Source organism: Syngnathus scovelli, chromosome 17, assembly GCF_024217435.2.
Source record: "Syngnathus scovelli strain Florida chromosome 17, RoL_Ssco_1.2, whole genome shotgun sequence".
NCBI lineage: Eukaryota > Metazoa > Chordata > Actinopteri > Syngnathiformes > Syngnathidae > Syngnathus > Syngnathus scovelli.
Genome location: NC_090863.1, coordinates 13,265,549 through 13,284,818, shown reverse-complemented (window position 1 = coordinate 13,284,818; position 19,270 = coordinate 13,265,549). Strand labels below are relative to the sequence as shown.

Sequence of the window (19,270 nt, the reverse complement as noted above, 5' to 3'; positions counted from 1 at the left end):
CAGGAGGTCCTAATACGATATTTTTAAACCTCAAACTGTAAGGCTGATTTTATATATCCACTAGTGGTCAAAAAATCATCTTAATTCTCAAAGTGCCCACACCTTAATCACTCTAATTTTGTAGTTTGTCACATAATGCAATATTATGTGCTAGAGAAATCTGTTAGGGTTGATAGATATATGTTAGGGTTGATAGATTAGTTTGATCCTATGCTTATGTTGGAATGTAACCTGTAATAAATAACCTAGCTAGATTCGTTTTATGCTTATGTTGGAACGTAACCTGTAATAAATAACCTAGCTTGTCCTGTCGTACACAAGGTCGTAAAACACTCCCTGATATGCTTTGACCAGAGGTCAGGGGCTTCAACTCCATCCTGTCCACTCTCACTCCCACCCTGTTTCTCTCAATAAAAATGCTCTTGCAAGAGGCCTGAGTCAGACCTCATTTGATCATCGCTGTACGCACAGCGACGACTGACTCTCCATTTGCAAGTGCTTATAAAAGGGCATACTGTCTCCCGTGTGGTTCTTGCAAAAATAAGTTCGAGTGAGCACCACTCTAACAAAATCTATTTCTACTAATTTGAAAATGATTTTTTATTGTTGATTGGCTGGGAGAACTCACATGGTTCTACTTATAGAGAGATACATATGCGTGTTGTGTCTACCAAAATGAGGTCAAAACGAAAATCACGTGGCTCAGAGTGCGACTTGCGGACTTGCCTGTTTGGCTGCAAAGGAAGCCTTCACACGGCAAAATGTTGTCACAGGTGTAACGTGCTGGAACTTCACAGCTTTCCTCCTCCCTGCCATGAAAATGGCAAGGCTCCCCTCCAAACTGCGTTGGCTGGCTCAATTTGGCATAGCGGTACTGAGAAGTGAGAGAAACAGTTCGACAGCCAGCAAAATCCTCAGCAGAGGTGCAGAAGAGCTCTTAAAGGGAGCTCCATGGATTCATAACAGTCAAAATCGCATTAGTGGGCTGTTTTCACCTTGTCATGTCAAAGCTTTTAATCTGGCCTCCTCTAAAGGTAGAGAGATACAGTTGAAGCACTAGAAAACAGTATTTGTTGATCTAAATCAGGGCTGTCAAATGCATCTTTGTCACGGGCCGGCCGCATTGTAATCATAGTTTCCTTCGGAGTGCCATTATGACTACACGACAAACTGATGAATGACTAGTTTTAAAATCAGAGTAGTAAAAACTGTTAAAATATTTCAAACAAATGAATGGTAATTAAATTACTAGTAATAATATCTCTATTTTTTAAAAAGTGAACTTCAGTTTTAATTTAGTATCGACACAAAGTCGATGCACAACAACCAAAAAATGAATGGTAACAAATTTGCGAGTAATATCTGTATTTTTAAAAAAGTGAACTCAATTTTCAATTTAGCATTGACACATAAAGTCGATGCACAATTTATCTTGGCGGGCCGCTTAAAGTGATGCGTCGGGCTATATCTGGCCCCCGGGCCTTGCATTTGACACCTATGATCTAACTGATGTATTGATCTAGATCTGGTGTCTATGGGCAATGTAAACCACTTTTATTGTCGACTGTATGTTGCAGTGCAATTGAACATGTAATGTTTGCACTTACTCTTTTTCCCTGACAAACGTCACAACGTGACCACGGACTCCATTCTGACAGAACACAGTCGACAGGTTGAACCAGTGCCTGGTCACCGACTGCTCGTGTGTCACGGACTCTCGGATCCTCATTGCTGGCTGATGTGACATCAACTGCGCTGTGACTTAAAAATATTTGTATGGTGTGTGAAAGGTTTTATGGATATATCCCTATATATAGTACGTATATATATATATTTATAGAGTAGCTTCCCGAGTGTGAGCAAAGAAATGAAAATCCACATCAGCTACGTACATCAACTTGAAAGCATCTTACCTTGAAAGCGACAAGCTCAGCGTGGATGTGAGAAGACAACAGGGTAAAAAGAGTCCACACGAAGAAAACATAATGGGATGTTGTGACAGTTAAGGAACGGCGAGATGGTAATGCCAAGCTCTAAGTAAACACAGTGTTCGCCACCAGACAGACAGACAGACAGACAGACAGACAGACAGACAGACACAGAGCTGGAGCACAATGCAGCAGTTCACAACACTTCAGCACCTACAAGCACAGAGTGGTCACGTCAGATGTTTCATTGCATGAACAATGGGCTCATTTCCAAATACAAAAATGGAACCCACCTTGCATGTAGGTGCACATTTCCATTGTACACTTTGTATCAATTTGATCAATCAGACACAAATAGACATCATGCACTGTGGATTCAAAAAAGCAACCATGGAAAAAACATTACTTTGTAAGACAGGACATGCTGTGACTGATTACCGATTGGCCTTTAAACTTTGTTCAGCCTCACTTTACAGAATGACACAATCCTGTGCTATGACTCTTTGTTTACTCAGACAAAAAACACCAATGTAGCCACCCGAGAAAAGAAAACTACACGAAAGTCGATCACATTATATTTTATTTGTGACTTAACAGTGGCACAGGTACAGTGTATGGTAATAGACGTACAAAAGTCCCTTTTCTCCCCTCTCTTTTTCATATTTCTTAAATCCATAAATAAAATTTACAAAATATTTTTGAACTATTTCATGTTTTCTAAATTATTACACAAGCAAGGGGTGCAGTTTTAAAGTGTAACTCTAGCAGTTTGTAGTGATACTTCTATTGATTTACTATATGAATAAAAAAATCTGTCAACGGTTTCATCCGGTGGGGTGGAGAAATTTCCAAAAAGCAGAAGATGAAAACAACAAAGAGATGTGAAGGAATCAGTCATCTATTTACCAGAAAAAAAGGGCCTGTGACATTTTAAAGAAGAGTCCTGTAGACTTATGCCATTTTCCACACCCTTCAAAACAGGTACAGCAAGCCTCGGTGTGATCGAGCATGTAACACAGATTCACAGTTCATATTTTACCAAGCAAACATAAACAAAGACATTTCCAGAAAAAAGAAAGATGGCAGCATAAAAGCAAAAACAAACACCCAGATGTCAAAGGCTGAGGTGCATCCAAGAGCGCTATTTTATGGCACAGAGGCTGGGATGATTTTTTTTTTTTTTCTCAATAATAAAAAGTTTGGCAAATTGATTTGTAGATTAATGCTTAATGTTTGTTTTTTTCTGATTTGTTGTCACCTGTCAAGAGCTATATGCCATCTAACAACTGTCTGACTAATAAAATAACACAAAGCATTGATGTGTTTCAGACCTAAAATAAAGTTGTAAACACCCCCGATTTTTTTCGCCCCAGCTGAGCCCGCTAAATCCACATGAAGTTTGCTCATGCAAATGTATGAATGGACTTGACATGGTGACACCGTGAAAACATCATCCATCTTCTCACAGTCTTTGCTGGTGCTCGGCGGTCCACAGATTAAAGGTCAAACATTAAGGATGCTGCTCCTCTTGAAAAAAATATTTATTAGTGAGCAACATCGTCACAGCTGTTTAAGTCGTCCTCACAGTCACCTCCCGCTGCACTTTCGGGGCAAGATGAAAGGTCACTTGCTGGCTGAAAGGTTGATTGGATGAAATCGCCGCAAAAAGTTCTTGATGTGGCCAGCTAGTTTGACAACTAGGCTTAGAAAAAGTCACGTTTTTGTAATCCATTTGAAATGTTCATAGCCACCCATATCATTTTTACGCTTTCAAGCTTGTCTTTTGACCTTCACAGCCTCATTTCCCAGAGAACAGAGGAAGTCTGAACACTAGGTGTCATTACAAATATGACCGTTAGAGAGCGACATTGTGAGTTTCTTTGTGAAATGAAAGGGAGAAAATACATGATGGACTAGTAAGGTCCAAATGAATAGCAAAAGGGTCAAAAGAAAGAAAAAAGAAGACTGTTGAATCAGGGCTAACAAAGTAAGCGAGAGACTAATTACAGAGAGATGAAAAGAGCGGGAGGGATCCAAAGGACACAAAGGGAAGCGTTTGGGAGATAAATCAAGAATGATGAAATACCCCACTCCTATGTTCTCGAGCTGTCTTCCTGTGGATACGCCTGATCCTCAGATGGATCACTGGCTTCCTTGGGCAATGGAGAGGTTGGCCTTGTGACAGCAGAGTCCTAGGAAAAGAGAAGGTTACATATTTATCAACATTTAGTCCAATCACAACAGCGTTTTATGTTGTATGGAAGTAAGAAATCAGGTGAGCTCAATGCGAATTGGCCATTTCATCAACATCATATACCCTTTGGTGTTATTAAAAATGATGTCTGAGGAGGATGATAGATTGAAACATAAGACTAAGTTGTTAAATATAATCCCTGTGTTTTATTGACAGATGTGTGCGCCACAGGGTTTGGGGATTTACCAATCGTTCCTCCTCGGCACGGTCAGAGTCGCCCTCAGGCTCGACATGAGGGTGGTCTGTAGGGATGGTGTTCACTTGGCTAGGGGGGCACTCTGATGTCTGTTGAGGAGCTGGAGTGGATGCTGTCAAATGAAAGTGTTTTTAATTGAAAGAAAATGGAATTCTTTTAGAAACTGTCGCCGTGGTTAGGCAGAAAGTCAACTAAATTGCAATTCAAGGCAATAGAAATACTGTAGAAATAAGCAAATCAAGTGTCTGTGCTTTTTCTCACTTATGCACGTGAATACGTAGGATAGTCCTTCAGGGACATCTAATTGGATTCAAGAAGAAACAGATCATACAAAAAAAAAAAAACCAACACCTGCTCCCTTCTATGTGTGATATCATTGGAAGAAAAGATGACATTTTTCAACCGGAACAGTTTACCAAAGGGCACAGAGGTTGACATGAATAACGAGAAAAAATGAGGGGATTGGATGGAAGAAGGATGTTCAAAGTCTGATGTCGAGTGCCTAACAACATTGCATGATTCTTTTGCCCACGTAAGATTAGATCAAATGAATACAAAATGAGTCAAAGGACAAAAGAGTGAATTTACAATTACTACTACCACATGCAACTAACGTTTGACAGTAATATAAAGTGAAATGTTGAGGTGGTGTACTAGATGTGTCACGTTCCTGCGTCACCTGACTTCCAGCCAAGCACCAATCAAGGAATTGCCAGCACCTGCTACAGCTCGTTAGGTCCACTACTTAACCTCTGTGTATTCTGCCAGTGGTTGTCAGTTCGTCCACTTACCCTGCCCGTGACACCGCTGCCTTTTTTTTGTCCCCTGAACGATCTCTGTTGCCAACTGTTTCCGTAAACTGACCGACCATGCCTTGATCGCCGCCTGCCCCGACAACTTGCTCGTCCTTGACCACGCTTCCGATCGCCGCCTGTCTCGACAACCTGCCCGCCTGCGACTACGACTACGCGCTGTGCTCTGCTGCTCAGCCACGCCAGCCAGACCGCAAGTTCAGCGTTCCACTTCCCCTTTTTCAATAAAGGATCGTGACGCACTTGGTCGCCCTGTCTCTGTTCCGTGACAAGATGATTGGATGGTATTAAAAACCAACTAAGCATATACGTACGTTACATAATAAAATGCATACGAGTGTAAAAAAAAAAAAAAATGCCCCACCATTTCAACACTAGTAGAAAGGAGGCGTAATAATCAAAGATACTCACGCGATTCAGTAGATGGCGATGTGGATGTTCCGGGACTCAAGGTCATCCGGGACAGATCAAGGTCACTGCCTTCATCTTCCAGTGCGGCCGCAGCAGGGGGCGACAGCAGCTGCGTGCAGACCAGGGCATCGGTTACGCCCACAAGGCTTGGCGTCGCACACCTACTCACAGACACCCCACTGGGCCCCACCCCTGATGTGGACGGGCCCTCCCCTGCGTCCAAGTCCACGCCCAGGCCGCCGTCTCTTCCCAGGCTTAGCTGCCTCTGAAGAATAGCCGGGTCGGCCGTGTGCTGCGGGCTGGTGATGGCCGAGGAGGGGGCGGACAGGTCGCAGGCTTGGGGGCACATGGTTGTAATAGGAACCAAGCCTTGGAGCATGGCGGCTGGGATGGCATGGCCCCCCACGCCCACAGTCTGGGCCGGCATGTACGCCGCCATGGCCGCCCATTGCTGCTGGGTGGCTCGGAAAATGTTGGCCTGGCTCCAGATGAGGGGCTGACCGCCGGGCAGGACTTGGGCCACCTGCAGGGGCCCCTGCACAGGGAAGGCTAGAGTCTGAGCCTGGCCAGGAAATGGTTGCTGGGCCCACTGGGAAGCCTGCACGGGGCCCATGGTCATATAACCTGGTGAGCGAAGGAAACCACACACGTTACAGCTGGAGAAATGGGAAACATTTATGTCACAATTACCTCTGTGAGTCAATTTGTTTTGCAAGGAAAGCAATAGGGTATGTACACCTATCCTGCAATTTGTTTCCACAAGACCATTAGCCTGATCATCAGTTGTAAAAACACTTAGTACATACCAATTCAATCATAAACTACTATGTCGCTTTAGAATGATTAATGTTGCTGCCTTCAGAACTCCAATATCTTGTTAAAGGTAAATATGTGCCTCCAGTATTCAGTTCCAGCCTTAATAAATCCTAAAAAAAAAAAAAAAACACGCCTACACCAGTATGATACTTTTCTCCGTTTCAGTCTCGGTAACTCACCGGATGGCACAGAGGTGGGGCTGAAGGGGGCGTACATCTCGGCCGGATTGTGCGGCTGCTGTTGCTGCTGCTGCTGGCGGCTGCTCCTGCTCGGGTCAAGTGTGTTGGCAGGTGAAGGAGGCATCTGAGAGAGTACACGACACGGATAATAACTTCATCAAATTTACTCAGAGGTCAGCTAATTTGTCTTGATTCAGCAATACTCTATCTACATTAGCTTGTCATAGAGTGGTTCTCTTTCCTACTCTTGACATTTGATATTTACAACTGTGTTTGTGTCTTTCTGGACAAAAGACAAGGGTGTCAAACTCATTTTTGTTGCGGGCCGCATCGTAGTCATAGTTTCCGTCAGAGGGCTTATGTTATTTACAGTATGGGCTACACAACAAACTGGTTTTGAAATCAGAGGCTAGTAAAAACTGTTGAAATATTTTTTAAAAATTGGATGGTAATAAAAATTGCTAGGAATATCTATATTTCTTAAGTGAAGACAATTTGTAATTTTACTATTGACACGTAAAGTCGGTGGACAATTTTGTCTTTGAGGGCCACGTAAAATGATGCGGAGGGCCGTATCTGGCCCCCGGGCCTTGACTTTGATATCTACGATGTACTACATTGTTGACTAACAACACCGTGTGCATGGAAGGAAGGGACAGAAATGACTCCCAATAGTCTCAAGGTTTTCATCAGTTCATTTGTTTTCCTGCACATAACATTAGAGAATCAAATAGTGCTGTCAACAGGATGTTTGTTGTTTTTGTGAGGGCAGTACTAACCGAAGGAGGAGTCGACATGTCGCCGAAAAGATCAAAGTGGTTGATATTCTGTGAAAGGAAGCAAGGGAGAGATAGCAAAAAAGTACAATGACACAACATGAAATTGAAATTCAATAGTCATACATTCTTGAATTCATCGCCACATAGACTACGGTGGTGGTGGGTTGGGTGTGTGTGTGGGTGTGTGTGTGGGGGGGGGGCGTCTATTCACTGGAGCATTTGTGCTGTGCCTGGAAAGAAACTACTATCCCTTTGTTCCATTATCAGAAAATGGATCTTGAATGGGCCTTTTCATGGCTCGCTATAATTGAGCGGCTAAAGGGCTATTCAGTTCCATAAAACAGACTCTGATTAGATATTCCTGCGACTGCCAATCAAAAGCATCCTATGAGAGGCTGACCTGCTTTCGAATGCTGATGCTCGTGGAAACACCCGACTTAGACAAAGCATGAACAAAGATGACGACCCTCGCGTGGAAGGGGGGGGGGGGGGGGGGGGGGGGGGAAGCTATGGAAGAGCTACGTTGCATGAAATGTATCTTGGGCCATGCATAAGCAGACAATGAATCACCACAAAAGGAGACGCATGCTGTAAATAAAGCGCTGCATGTGGAAACGTAAGAATCCCAAAACAGAAAGAAAGACAGGGGAGACATCCCAGCAATCAGTGTGTCTGCAAACGGGTCTTTTATGTCGTCGTTGACATAACGGGACCTCACAGTTTGCACTTTGTGACCACTGAGGGCTTGCGGAATGGTTCGGAGTTTGGAGGGAAAGTAAACAAGTGTGCACTGAGGTCTCTCCCCGCAGGCACCGACACACATCAGGGGAGCACTTGGCTCTGGAAAAGCTCCGACTGAATGAACAGACAAGCAGTAACACTTAGAGATATGGAGGCGCCGCTACTTCGGCGAGGCTGTATGAGTGAGATAGTAAGGGGCCGAGGCAGGTTATCTGTTTGGATAATGCTGAGCAACAAGCACAACAACACCGGTGAGAGAGAGAAGCACTGCGCTAGGGCTGCTTTGACAGAAAAAAAAAGAAAAAAATGCTTTCCTAAGCGATTAGGGATGATATTGCTGTATGATGGATGAAATGATTTTTTTTTTGGTTTGAATGGTTGGGAGGAAAAGTGCCTTTTTGTTAAATGAAAGGCTTCTCAGGGGCAGGTTGATGGTGGACTACATGATGACTAAATTGCTACACTTCATGCAAGTCAAACCATCAACACTCCACCGACAAACCTCCAATTTTCACCGTTCCCTGGACCAGACAAACGACATGCTGATTTTGTCTGGTCCAACTGGCCAGAACCAACATCAGATTTTTGGAAATAGCATAGCTGCATATTGAAAGCTGCCTTGCTGATGTCTTGTGAAATTACAGGCATGTCACGTCCACGCTCGACCAATCGGATTTTCTTCAAGGGGACCCGAAAGAGAGGTTTGAAGGTGGAGGCGTATAGAAAGAAATAATAAAAATAAAAGAACACCTACAGTCATGAAATGGCGTTTGGGGACATCATAGATCCCTTCCTTCTGCTGACTGGTTGGGACCTGCATTGGATTGGAGGTCGATTGAAATGTAAATAGCATGGCAACACTCTTTTCCTTATTACTTAGCAGGTATTTCATATCAGGAGCTAAAACTACTAAAGAACAAAAAAGCTGCCGACATTTCTTATTTCATTTTTGTAGCGACGGAATTATGCAAATGCTACTGAATCGATTCTTGTTAAATCTTAAAGTATTGATTGTAAACAAAGACTGAGGATGTTGCCTGAGTATTAAGAGAGCCGATAAGTATTCTGCACCAGTAAAGCTTATCTGACGATAAGAAATTGCCTCCGCTAATATTTCTCTCTTAGTCACGAAAAGTAGTAGCTGTCGCTTTAAACCGCTTTGCCTGTTTCTCTTTGCTCCCTACTCTGGTTAACTTTTGCTTATGTTTTTTTTCTCAAAGTCTATTGATCTCGTTTCACCGCCAGATCAAATGGCATGGCAAGTGATTAGTCTCTCTCGCTCTCTTTCTCTGCATCGTTCAGCTTCAGAGGAAGATACAGAGAGGCAAAATGAGGGGGTGGAGGAGAGCAGCAGAGAGACCCGGGTAGAAGGGCGTCGGATTAAACCGTACAACAGATCCTTGAAGTCCGAGCTGCTCCTTCAAATAGTCTTGGAAGGGGGGGAAAAAAAGTCAAAGGCCTAAATCGCATGGATGAAAGTGACCTTGACGGTGCTTGCAGCTCTCAGATGCTCTGTGAGGCTTTTTTCACTTGACATCTTCAACACAAACTTCCTTTCCTTCACTGCTTTTCATTCTCAGCTAAAAAACGGAGCGGCCCTTCGACACCACATTTCAGCCTGAATCTGCAGAAATGTCTCAAAGCGATGAGCTCGGCAGCCGTTCGTACTATCATCATCTACCACAGGGCATATGTACATAATAAGGGAGAAGAAAAGGGGCGATGCTTTGTCTTTGTACCTGATAAACGCTCTCCTCTGACTGGGGGCCACGGAGGGGTTCGTGTCCAGCCTCAAACACTATGTACTACAAGTGCAGAGAGGGGGGGGGAGACATACGGCAGGTTTGCATTTCAAATTCAGGGACGTGATGATCGGGTGCCACATGATGAGAATAATCCGGGGCACACGGGGGAGAAGGGTGTGGGTTTCGGTGGGTGGGTGGGTGGGAGTAAAAGGAGACCAGGGAGGGTGGAAAAAAACAAAGTGGAACACGAGAGAGAGAGAGGAGTGGGGGCATGAGGAGAGAAAGAAAAAAACGGTTGGAAGGGAAAAGAGCACAAGTATAATAAGTCAGGTAGAAGTTCAGAGCAATGTGGTGCTTGTCACCAGAGGTCAACACAAACATCCTGGACTAGCTCGGAAAATTCATGAATCGAGCGTATAATGTCTTGGAGCTGAAATTAAATCAATTGTTCATTTCTGAGATAAAAAGATAGATAGCTCAGTTGACATTCAATTTATTTTACAGTTATGGAAACTTTTTTTTTTTGTGGTTGGGTATTTAAAAACGAAACCATCAGAATCTTCAAAGCTAATCAGCACGATAAAGCGTTTGAATTCAATTTGGGAAAAGGTCATAAAGTCCCCATCATCTAATCCAATTAGTATATGCTCTTTTTTTTTTTCAATTAGTGTTTTAGAGAGGGCTAAATTTGATACGAGAAGCATCATTTAAAAATTCATCCTTATCAGTATCAATTCTATTCAAATCTATACTCTTGAGCAACGTAACTGGAGTTTTGTCAACCAAGTTTGAAATAACAGTGCAAAAAATTCAAGAGCGACAAACAGATGATTCGGGAGGTGTTTGGACATACGTATGAGGTCAGGGTAAGAGTTAGTGTTGTCTGTATTCAGTGTGAGCACAAACACACAAACATCAAATCAAATGCAGCCAAAAAGTGGGAGGTCAATCACAATTCTGGGTGAGAGCGGATCTTTGGAAGAAACTGGAACACTGACACAAAATCAACAACAAAAAGAGGATGCTATTACAACATCGCATTGGCAAATGGAAATTGAATGGTTGAACAAAACTGTCTGCAAAGATGGTGAAACTTCATTTGAGCAGATCAGTGATCAGATAAAGGATCAAAATGAGGAATCAAATACTCTCAAGAAGTAACGGGAAAGCAAGATAGCCATGAGGGTTCTTGCAAGCCTACCTGGTAAACTGGATCGTCTGCTTCGTCCTCCAAGATGGTCTGCGTTGCAAGAGAATAAAAGGCACGCCACGCATTTGACAGCAAAATCATTTGCAAATAATACGAGGTCATCAATAAATAATATAAATAACATCATATACGTATGTGTATATTCATAATACATTCTTTCTTAATGACAATCTCTGTGAGGTATTGCTTATTTGTATTACTATGTAGGTGTTCCTAATAAGAAAGAATATTGCTTGCACACATCTAAAGGAGATTCATCTCGTGCGAATGAATTACGATTGTGCCTCTGAACGTGCAATTGGAATGCAATGTTGTTGTTGTTGTTGTGTTAGTCCTACCTGGTAGACGGCCTGTTCACAGTGTTTGTCCTTCTGGGCCTTTTTCTCCATCTCCTCCCGCTGCTTAATGTCGTAGATGAGTGTAAAGAGGTCACGCAGGTCAATGATAAGAGGCTCCGCCTGTGCAGAGGAGTGAAAATCGAAGGAAGATGGGATGAGAAATGCGGACTAATCCAGTTCACTGTGGCAGGAGGGAGGATTAGGAGATGGAGGAGAAGCAGATATGCAAATACGTCCTAAATTGTAATGCTGTTTATTAATACGTCACAATATGTTTTATCATTGTGGATGTAGATTGACGTCAAAGGGTGTTACTTATATTTCCAATGTCTTATATGTCCAAATATTTCTGCGACCTTTATTTACTATGTCTCTGCATTCATGGAAATACTCACCGACTGTGCGGTCTTGATGGCGACAAACCTGTGGTGGCCCTCCTTTCCGCAAACATAGCCAAAGGCCCTGTGGTCCCTGGTGTCCTTTGCAATGTAACTAATTTCATGGACTGAATGCTGATGCTGGAGTACCTGGACAACAGAGGCAGAGCAAAAAAAATCATGCATTGGAACATACTGACTATCTAATTGGCACGATGTCAAGACTGGCCTACCGTTATTATTATTAAAGACTAAGATCTGCATTTTTTAATCATGTGCATGGGTGTCAGCATGCACACCTACCTGCTTCCCAAATCTCTCGCATTAGCAGAGATCAATTCAGGCACAAGGGGAGAGCTTTATATTAGACAAATTCAGCGGGGAGCACGGCGAGTGATGCCTGAATTAAAGTCGCGTACTCAACTAACACCACTCCATTCAGGAGAGAATCATGTCAGCTTTACATAAAGTGCTTCCATCAAAACGCTTAGCGCGGGAGGGGATCCCCATTTCCTCCATGATAACTCAAGACAGATATTGACAGTGGAGTGTTATTTACGGCCAGTAATCAGAGAATTAAATAACGAGCATTAGGGGACACCATTTCCCAAACAACAAATTGGCTTGTCAAACGTGCTGAGCTGGTTGGCGGGCACGCCGTTAGCACATCAGTCATATACAAAATAGATGTTAGCGTCGTGGTGGCGAGGTAGGGCTTTGCGGCATGGAGGTCGAACGCTACGGGACAAATGCTGCATAATTATAAGTTTAGCGCAGCTGAGTTGGAGCCGCAGTGTAATTAGTATTAGCGGCAATGATCATTAAGGGGTGGAACAGCGTGCTAATTATCAGTTAGCTTTGATGAGCAGAGTGGGCCTATCGAGCTGATGCTATGCCGCAGGAGGAGGGGAGGCATGTGGGTGGTTGCCTCCAGTTCATCCCATAATGGAACAGCGGGCCTGTGAGCTCGCCAAGATGGAGGTAGAAACAGCCAGTGGATATAGTAAGTTCAAGCAGTTTCATTCGATTAGCCAAAGACCTGCCACCGTCACTCACAAGCTGGAAGATATCCTTTGCCAATTGAGGAAGCCGGTGACAAAAATGATCAAAATAACCTTGCGAAAGATCTCTCTCCTGTGTTGCAGGATGTTCATTTTTTTTTTTTTTTTTTTTGTCAAGTTCACAAGATGGCTGACCTGGCAGACATTGTGTAGTGGAGTGTGCAAACATCTGCCCTCTGGATGTCCTACACAGTACAGCAGCTGGCAGAGAGCTCCCGAGTGCAGATGGGATGAGTAAATACCTCATCAGCTCCTTTCCCTGACTTGATACTCACTCCTGATCGTTCACAGTAAATCTTGATCCCTCCAAAAGAGACAGTTAAGAAGATTCTCTGCTTGTGCTCCCCTTTGGAACGAGCCGTGGACGCTAAGCCCTGCAGGAGATAAAAAGGATGGACGTGAGATGACCAACGCACACGAGTTTGTTTTTCGTCTCCGGCCGGCTTCCCCCCTCTCAGCTGAGTGAGGGGGGACATTGGGGTGACAGCAGTTACATAAGGTGCGATAGGACATCTTGTTCTTCCTGACACCTTTTCGAAAAGAATCACTCTCACGGGATTCACGTCACCTTGTGCAGAGAGTTGGATATATATGATTGCAGTTTTTTTTCTTCTCCAAGGCTGATCTTTTTCCCTTCATCTTCTGATGTAGGTCTACTTGCACTTTAGCGTGAAAGACGGGAGTGCTAGCTGACAACAATAAAGGGGAGATTTGCTGACAAAATGCAGTGACCCGTTCGCTCCGGCAACTCTCACGTAATGCTGACTGAACAATCCAGAAAGCCTTTGAAGTCTGTTTTATTCAAGATAACTGCTCGACTCTAATTAAAAAAAAAAAAAACGGTTAACATTTCCACTATGTTCCTTTTGACGCGGGGAGTTTGCTTGATGCGTCTTTTATAGAACAAATGTTGCCAGAGAAGAAAGAGGAGGAGAAGAAAAGACCTGCTGCCTCATGTCGGACAAAACCGCAGTGACGTTAACAAGCGGTCGACCTCATTTGTAATGGGCCTCCCTTCACCTCAAAACTTTACAGCACAGCTCACATTTGACATGCAGGTCATTTGGATTTCTTTTATCTGCTGATTTTTTTAAAAGTGAATTTACTCTGAATGTTTATCAGTATTTTCTGTAGAATTTTGTGAAACAAAAGTTTTTTTGCAGACACCCCTAAGATAATCTTGGCCACCCCATGCCATGATGCCCCCCCCCAAAAAAAAAAACTAGCTCCGCCAGTGCACACAACATGTATTATTATTATTATTATTATTCTCATTATATTTGGCAATGCCTCAAAAACTTGTCTGTTCTGTTTAGACAGAACAGCAGAGGAGTCAGGCGCAGATAAACAGCGCAAACAATGGACCAGTGGGAGAGTTGATAGTTGCTGTCAATCAGCCATCTTCTCCATTTGGTGGATTCGGCCTCGCGGCAGTGAAAGGTTGCTCGATCGAGAACCCTTCCCCTTCTTTATCCCCAGTCCAGATCATAGCACTTGTGTATTGACTACTTCGGGCTGCTCACCGCTGGTGTCATAGAGAGGTTAATGCTGGAATGTCAGAGTTCGGCTGCCAAAAAGGTTCTTTTAGTGTAGGTATCTACTATATGGAGAGTTTTTTTTTCAACTTCCCGTAACAGTCCTTCAAGGGACAGCGCCTTCCACATTTTTTTTCAATGTCAAAGAAAAATGATACAATGTTGGATTTTAGATGATTCTATGTAGCTTGAAATATCTCCTTTGATGAGAATTCACTCACACAAGGTTAACAGGAATAGACACAAAGTGCTAAGAAACAAAAAAGCGTTTTCTTTCAAGGACCAATGAAGTTAAAGTGAAGGAGCGAGTTTGATGAAGATGAAACATAGCCTGTAGCTGCGTTGTACCACCTAATAAGGACTGCTTTGATTTGTTCTGTCTGTTCGGCTCTTTCGAGTGCTAAAATGAATCGTAAACTGTGAGGAAGAAGGCAGTGCCTTACTCATTTACGGGACAATTCAGACGTGCTCGCACATCTCTTCTCCAAATCGGAGTGAGATGTGAAGATACACACGCGCACGCACACACACACGCACTCCCATATACACGCACGCGCACACGCACACACGCACACACACACCTTGAGCTTCATCATGGAATCCTGGCACAGCTTGTCTCCACGTGCTGCTGTCACCTCATCAATCCCAATCAGCTTGGCTTTGTAGCGCACGCCATCTCCACGGAAACGCTTAATAAGCCCCGCCTCGGTGCGGTCCTGACCTGCGGCGGGAAGACAAAGAGGGAAGGAGAGGACAGGGTACATGAGTCAGCTGCTCTGCCATAAATATTTATGGAACAGGAAATGCAGAGTGAATCATAAATTAGAAGCCAGTGAGGAAATAATGAAGCAAAAAATTGGTTTACTGTCTTCATCCTTATCGCCCAAAGGTGCCTTTTGAAGTCAAAGTGACGTTCGCCGACCGGAGCCTTCTTGGGTGTCGGCGGGATTCTGAGAGGATTTCTGAGAGTCCTACATTGCCTCAAGCTTTCTGCCCCCCCAATGCTGATGATGATTGACACATGACAGTGACAATGACTTCATTTGCAGATTTATCACTGTGATGACATGAGCCCGTGGCCCCGACATGTGCGAAATGTTTTCCCGTAACCCGAGCTGGGGTCATCACACCGGTGACCCCCTTTGAAGGTCTTAGGCACCTTGGAGATTAGTTTTCGAGGCCTTTCACTCAATTCTAGGTCACGAGCACTTCTAGCATCCGAGGGAAAGGGCCATATTGAGAAATTATGAGAAGGTTAAATGCCAACACCAAGCAAGAAGTGCTTCAAGACTTTTTCTTTTGGGATGTTCATTCTTAACCATGGAACAGATTTTTCCAAATTTAGCAAAAAAGGAACTTATCCAGGTTATTGAAATAAATGTAAAGTCTTGGTTCTAATGCAAGCGCTTGTCTTGTCTTTGCACACCGTCTTATTAATTTATGAGGGCACAATCCTCCAAACGTTGGGGGAGGGCTTAACCATGCTGAAGTCATTAAAGTCTCCAAGCAAGTGAATGTCAAATCTGGGCCTAATTCAGACTCGTTTCTCTGCCAAAGCACGATGAGTCTTAAACACAGCCACAATGTACTAAAGTCGGCTTGTCACGCACACATTAAAAAGGTAGAAGAGCGCTTCAATGCTTATCATGTATTTACAGTATTAGCTGTATGTAATGCGATTCTTTGGGAAAGCTCCGAATGAAACCAAATACTCCATGCTATCCTTTGTAGCTACAAGGGCTCCGGAGTCTATTCATACAGTATTAAGCATGCTATCCCAATTTTACTGACTCATATTGTAATGTGTTGTAAAATGCATGCTTGCTCCAGTTGCATTTCAAACACCATCAGTCCGATTGAGTCCAGCTCTCTGCGCTGAGCTTTAACCAGATGTTCTTTGCCATTTGTTTCTTTATATTCAGTGTGCCATTTCCCCGTAATAACACTTTGGGAGAGATTTAGAGCTTTATGCAGAGATCCTCGCCGAAAAAATAGGCCTTGCATACTGAATGAGAGTCTTAACACGGTGGCATAACTCATGTGCAACGTGCTCTGGGTTCAGATCAAGACAAGCGAGTGTGTTGTATTTGAAGACTAAAGGGCTGTGAGGCATGCTCTTTTATGTTGTCACATTGTGCGGAAGAGAGTTGTGCAAGTTTGTGCGCGCGTGTGTGTGTGTGTGTGTGTTTTAGGTGTGGTGATACATTTTCCTCTGGATTTTGGGGGATTTACAATTACCCAAGGTTGAATGGTCCTCCTAACGTTTCTGGCCCATGAGCCTGATGCTCATAATGCGCCTGACAGAGGCTTGCCTAAAGTATTGTTTACTGTTGGTCTGCATCTTAACACGCCCACCCTCGTGAAGTCCTGGTGGCCTGAAAGGGGTTCAAACAGGGGTGTCAAATATCCATTTTTGTCGCGGGCCGCATCGTAGTCATAGCTTCCTTCAGAGGGCCATTATGACTGTCAATGCTCAATATTATCTACATTATAGGCCACACAACAAACTGATAATTAGTTTTGAAATCAGCGATTAGTAAAACGGTTCCATTTTAAAAAGGCGAATGGTCGTGAAAAAATGCTAGTGTTATCTCTATTTTATAAAGTGTCATTTGTAAATTTAGTGTTGACACATGAAGTTGATGTACAATTTGTATTCACGGGCCACATGAAATGATGTGACGGGCCGTATCAAGCCCCCGGCATTGAATTTGACATCCCAAAGGTCTCTTTGTGTTCTTCTAAGAGTTAGAAGAACACAAAAAGACCTTTGCCACATGGGCTGCCCTTTCTAACAATGTTCAAAAAATACACTTTGATATTTAGGTAAAAAAAGAAAATGGAAGCCAGCTGGACAGTAAAAGCTCTCACCAAATGTCGCTCTCGCCAAACTGGCTGTGGAAGAGGAGCCCATAGAGAAGAATTACAGTTAGCCATGCTTCTCCAAACTGTTTGAGGGCTTGTCTCTCATCACCGCTCTAGAATGGGGACAGCCAAGGGACAGATGGCAGCAGATGGAGTGTCAAAAGCGTCCCTCCAGATATAAGATCTTGGCAACCGCAAACTTTTTGTTGGGGAAACGGGCAACGGGGAAGCTTAACCTTTGACTCCCTCCCTGTGAGCTTGTACCCGCCGTGTCCGCTTGTCTCCTCGCCTTAAAATTACACCGCACCCCGTGGATAGTCATACTTGTCACGGCGAAGCTTCCTGTGCTTCGCTTTCTTGCTACGTCGATGCTACATTCTGTCGCTAATCTCTGCACGGGACTTCAACGACAACAGCCACGAAGTGTCCTCTCTGACCTGGTATTATTTAGTAAAGATGTCTCATGGATAATGTTTGAGGAAGGCAAATCTGTCCCTGCCATCTGCCTTCCTCCATGCAAACAAAATAACTTTCATAAGCCTCAGCAAACACAGACACACTTTTACAGGCGGCAGACTCCTTCAGCCAAAATGAATCAAGGGATCAAAGATGGATTCTACAAACTTGCAAACGCTGTTAATGAGGGCTATTGTTTACTTTATCGAAATAGAAAATATGATGGCCAAAATTATCCAAGGGATAAATGATGGATTGTACAAATTTACACCGAGGGCTATTGTTTACCTCATCAAAATAGCAAAATGATCACGTTTGCCGCAACGCTTTTCAGCTCTATTATAGAGTCGATGTAATTGTGAAAAGTGGTTGCAATTAAGCTCGGTTATCTTTCCAATGTGATGGATCAGCTTCTCTTTTCAATTGCAGCACCTCCCTGCTCGCGCTCCTACTTGGACCTGCCGGTGACATATATACGTCTGGTGTGATCCCATCACAAGAAGACAGCTTACAGTAGTTGCTATGGAGACCACCGAGTAAAACATTTGTGTCAGTGGCTTGAGAGGCGCATGAGGTTAAAAACACAAATGTTAAACTAATATCTCCATTTTGTACTGAATATTAACTGAACGGCATTACTTTGATTTTTGCTATCAACAATGAATGAAACTGAAGTGGACAAAAAAATGTCATAAGAATAATCACGATAAACATAATAAAGAAATATAAATCATTTCATATTTTCACTGCACTCAAACACTTTGTGTACTGTAACTCTCAATGAGACTTGCACACCTGTCAGCAGGTATTATCGCCGACTTCTTCTGAGCGCACTGCTCCAACTCGCTGAGGTTTGAACAGTTCCCTCCCCAGACTGCATGTTTCGGCTCCTTTCACAGACGTTCAATAGGATTTCATTTTTTTGGGACACCGAGTAGCACATTTTACTCCAGAATTGACGGTGTTGAGATTTCACTGTGTCCGTCCACAGATTGAAGACACGACATGACGGACGTGGCTGAAAAGCAGCCTCGCAACATATATCACAAGCTATGCTTTGTATGAGTCATTTTTGGCTGTTAAACTTTGAGTTGATGTGACTTGACAAAGAGCTCCAGCCTTGTCATGTATCCCAAGGACATCCTCACAGGAGCTTTATAGGATTGTTAACAAGCATTTCACCAATCTCTGCTTGAGTTGCTTTTTTTAATTTTACAGGAGGGATAGCAAGATTGCTTTCCTGTTGTGCTTCTACAAAGAAATAAACTACTGTGATTCGTGGAGGAAGTTCCACAATTTTCTGGAGCTGGCAGATTGTTTTGAATCTGTGCAGTGAATTTCAAGACTATCGATGCATTCTTTAGCGTGTCAAACTTGATTTCTGGTGCAGAAGCCAGAAATGAGCCCCCCACTTGTCCAAGTATTAAATTATAAAAGTCATGAAAATGGCTGAATGAAAGTGAGCTGAAAGTAAAATAAAAGTAGTTGTTTTTTTTTTTTTTTGCAATATTATTTGGTGGAAGGTCATTAATGTATTCAAAATAAATATACAGTTAGGACAGAGACT

General features: G+C 43.3%; 1 protein-coding gene across 1 annotated transcript in view; it reads right to left on the bottom strand.

The window, feature by feature from the left end:
- LOC125985499 (uncharacterized) overlaps positions 1–19,270 on the bottom strand; it is a 46,743-nt gene that overhangs the window by 2,820 nt on the left and 24,653 nt on the right. Inside the window, exons 3-16 of the mRNA XM_068648672.1 lie at positions 14,964–15,103; positions 13,123–13,221; positions 11,805–11,936; positions 11,410–11,529; positions 11,063–11,101; positions 9,856–9,921; positions 8,871–8,930; positions 7,376–7,423; positions 6,597–6,720; positions 5,602–6,225; positions 4,369–4,490; positions 4,026–4,120; positions 1,608–1,761; positions 727–874 (exon numbers count right to left, since the gene is read on the bottom strand). Coding sequence (XP_068504773.1) covers positions 727–874; positions 1,608–1,761; positions 4,026–4,120; positions 4,369–4,490; positions 5,602–6,225; positions 6,597–6,720; positions 7,376–7,423; positions 8,871–8,930; positions 9,856–9,921; positions 11,063–11,101; positions 11,410–11,529; positions 11,805–11,936; positions 13,123–13,221; positions 14,964–15,103 — 1,971 coding nt within the window. The remainder of the gene's footprint in view (positions 1–726; positions 875–1,607; positions 1,762–4,025; positions 4,121–4,368; positions 4,491–5,601; positions 6,226–6,596; positions 6,721–7,375; positions 7,424–8,870; positions 8,931–9,855; positions 9,922–11,062; positions 11,102–11,409; positions 11,530–11,804; positions 11,937–13,122; positions 13,222–14,963; positions 15,104–19,270) is intronic.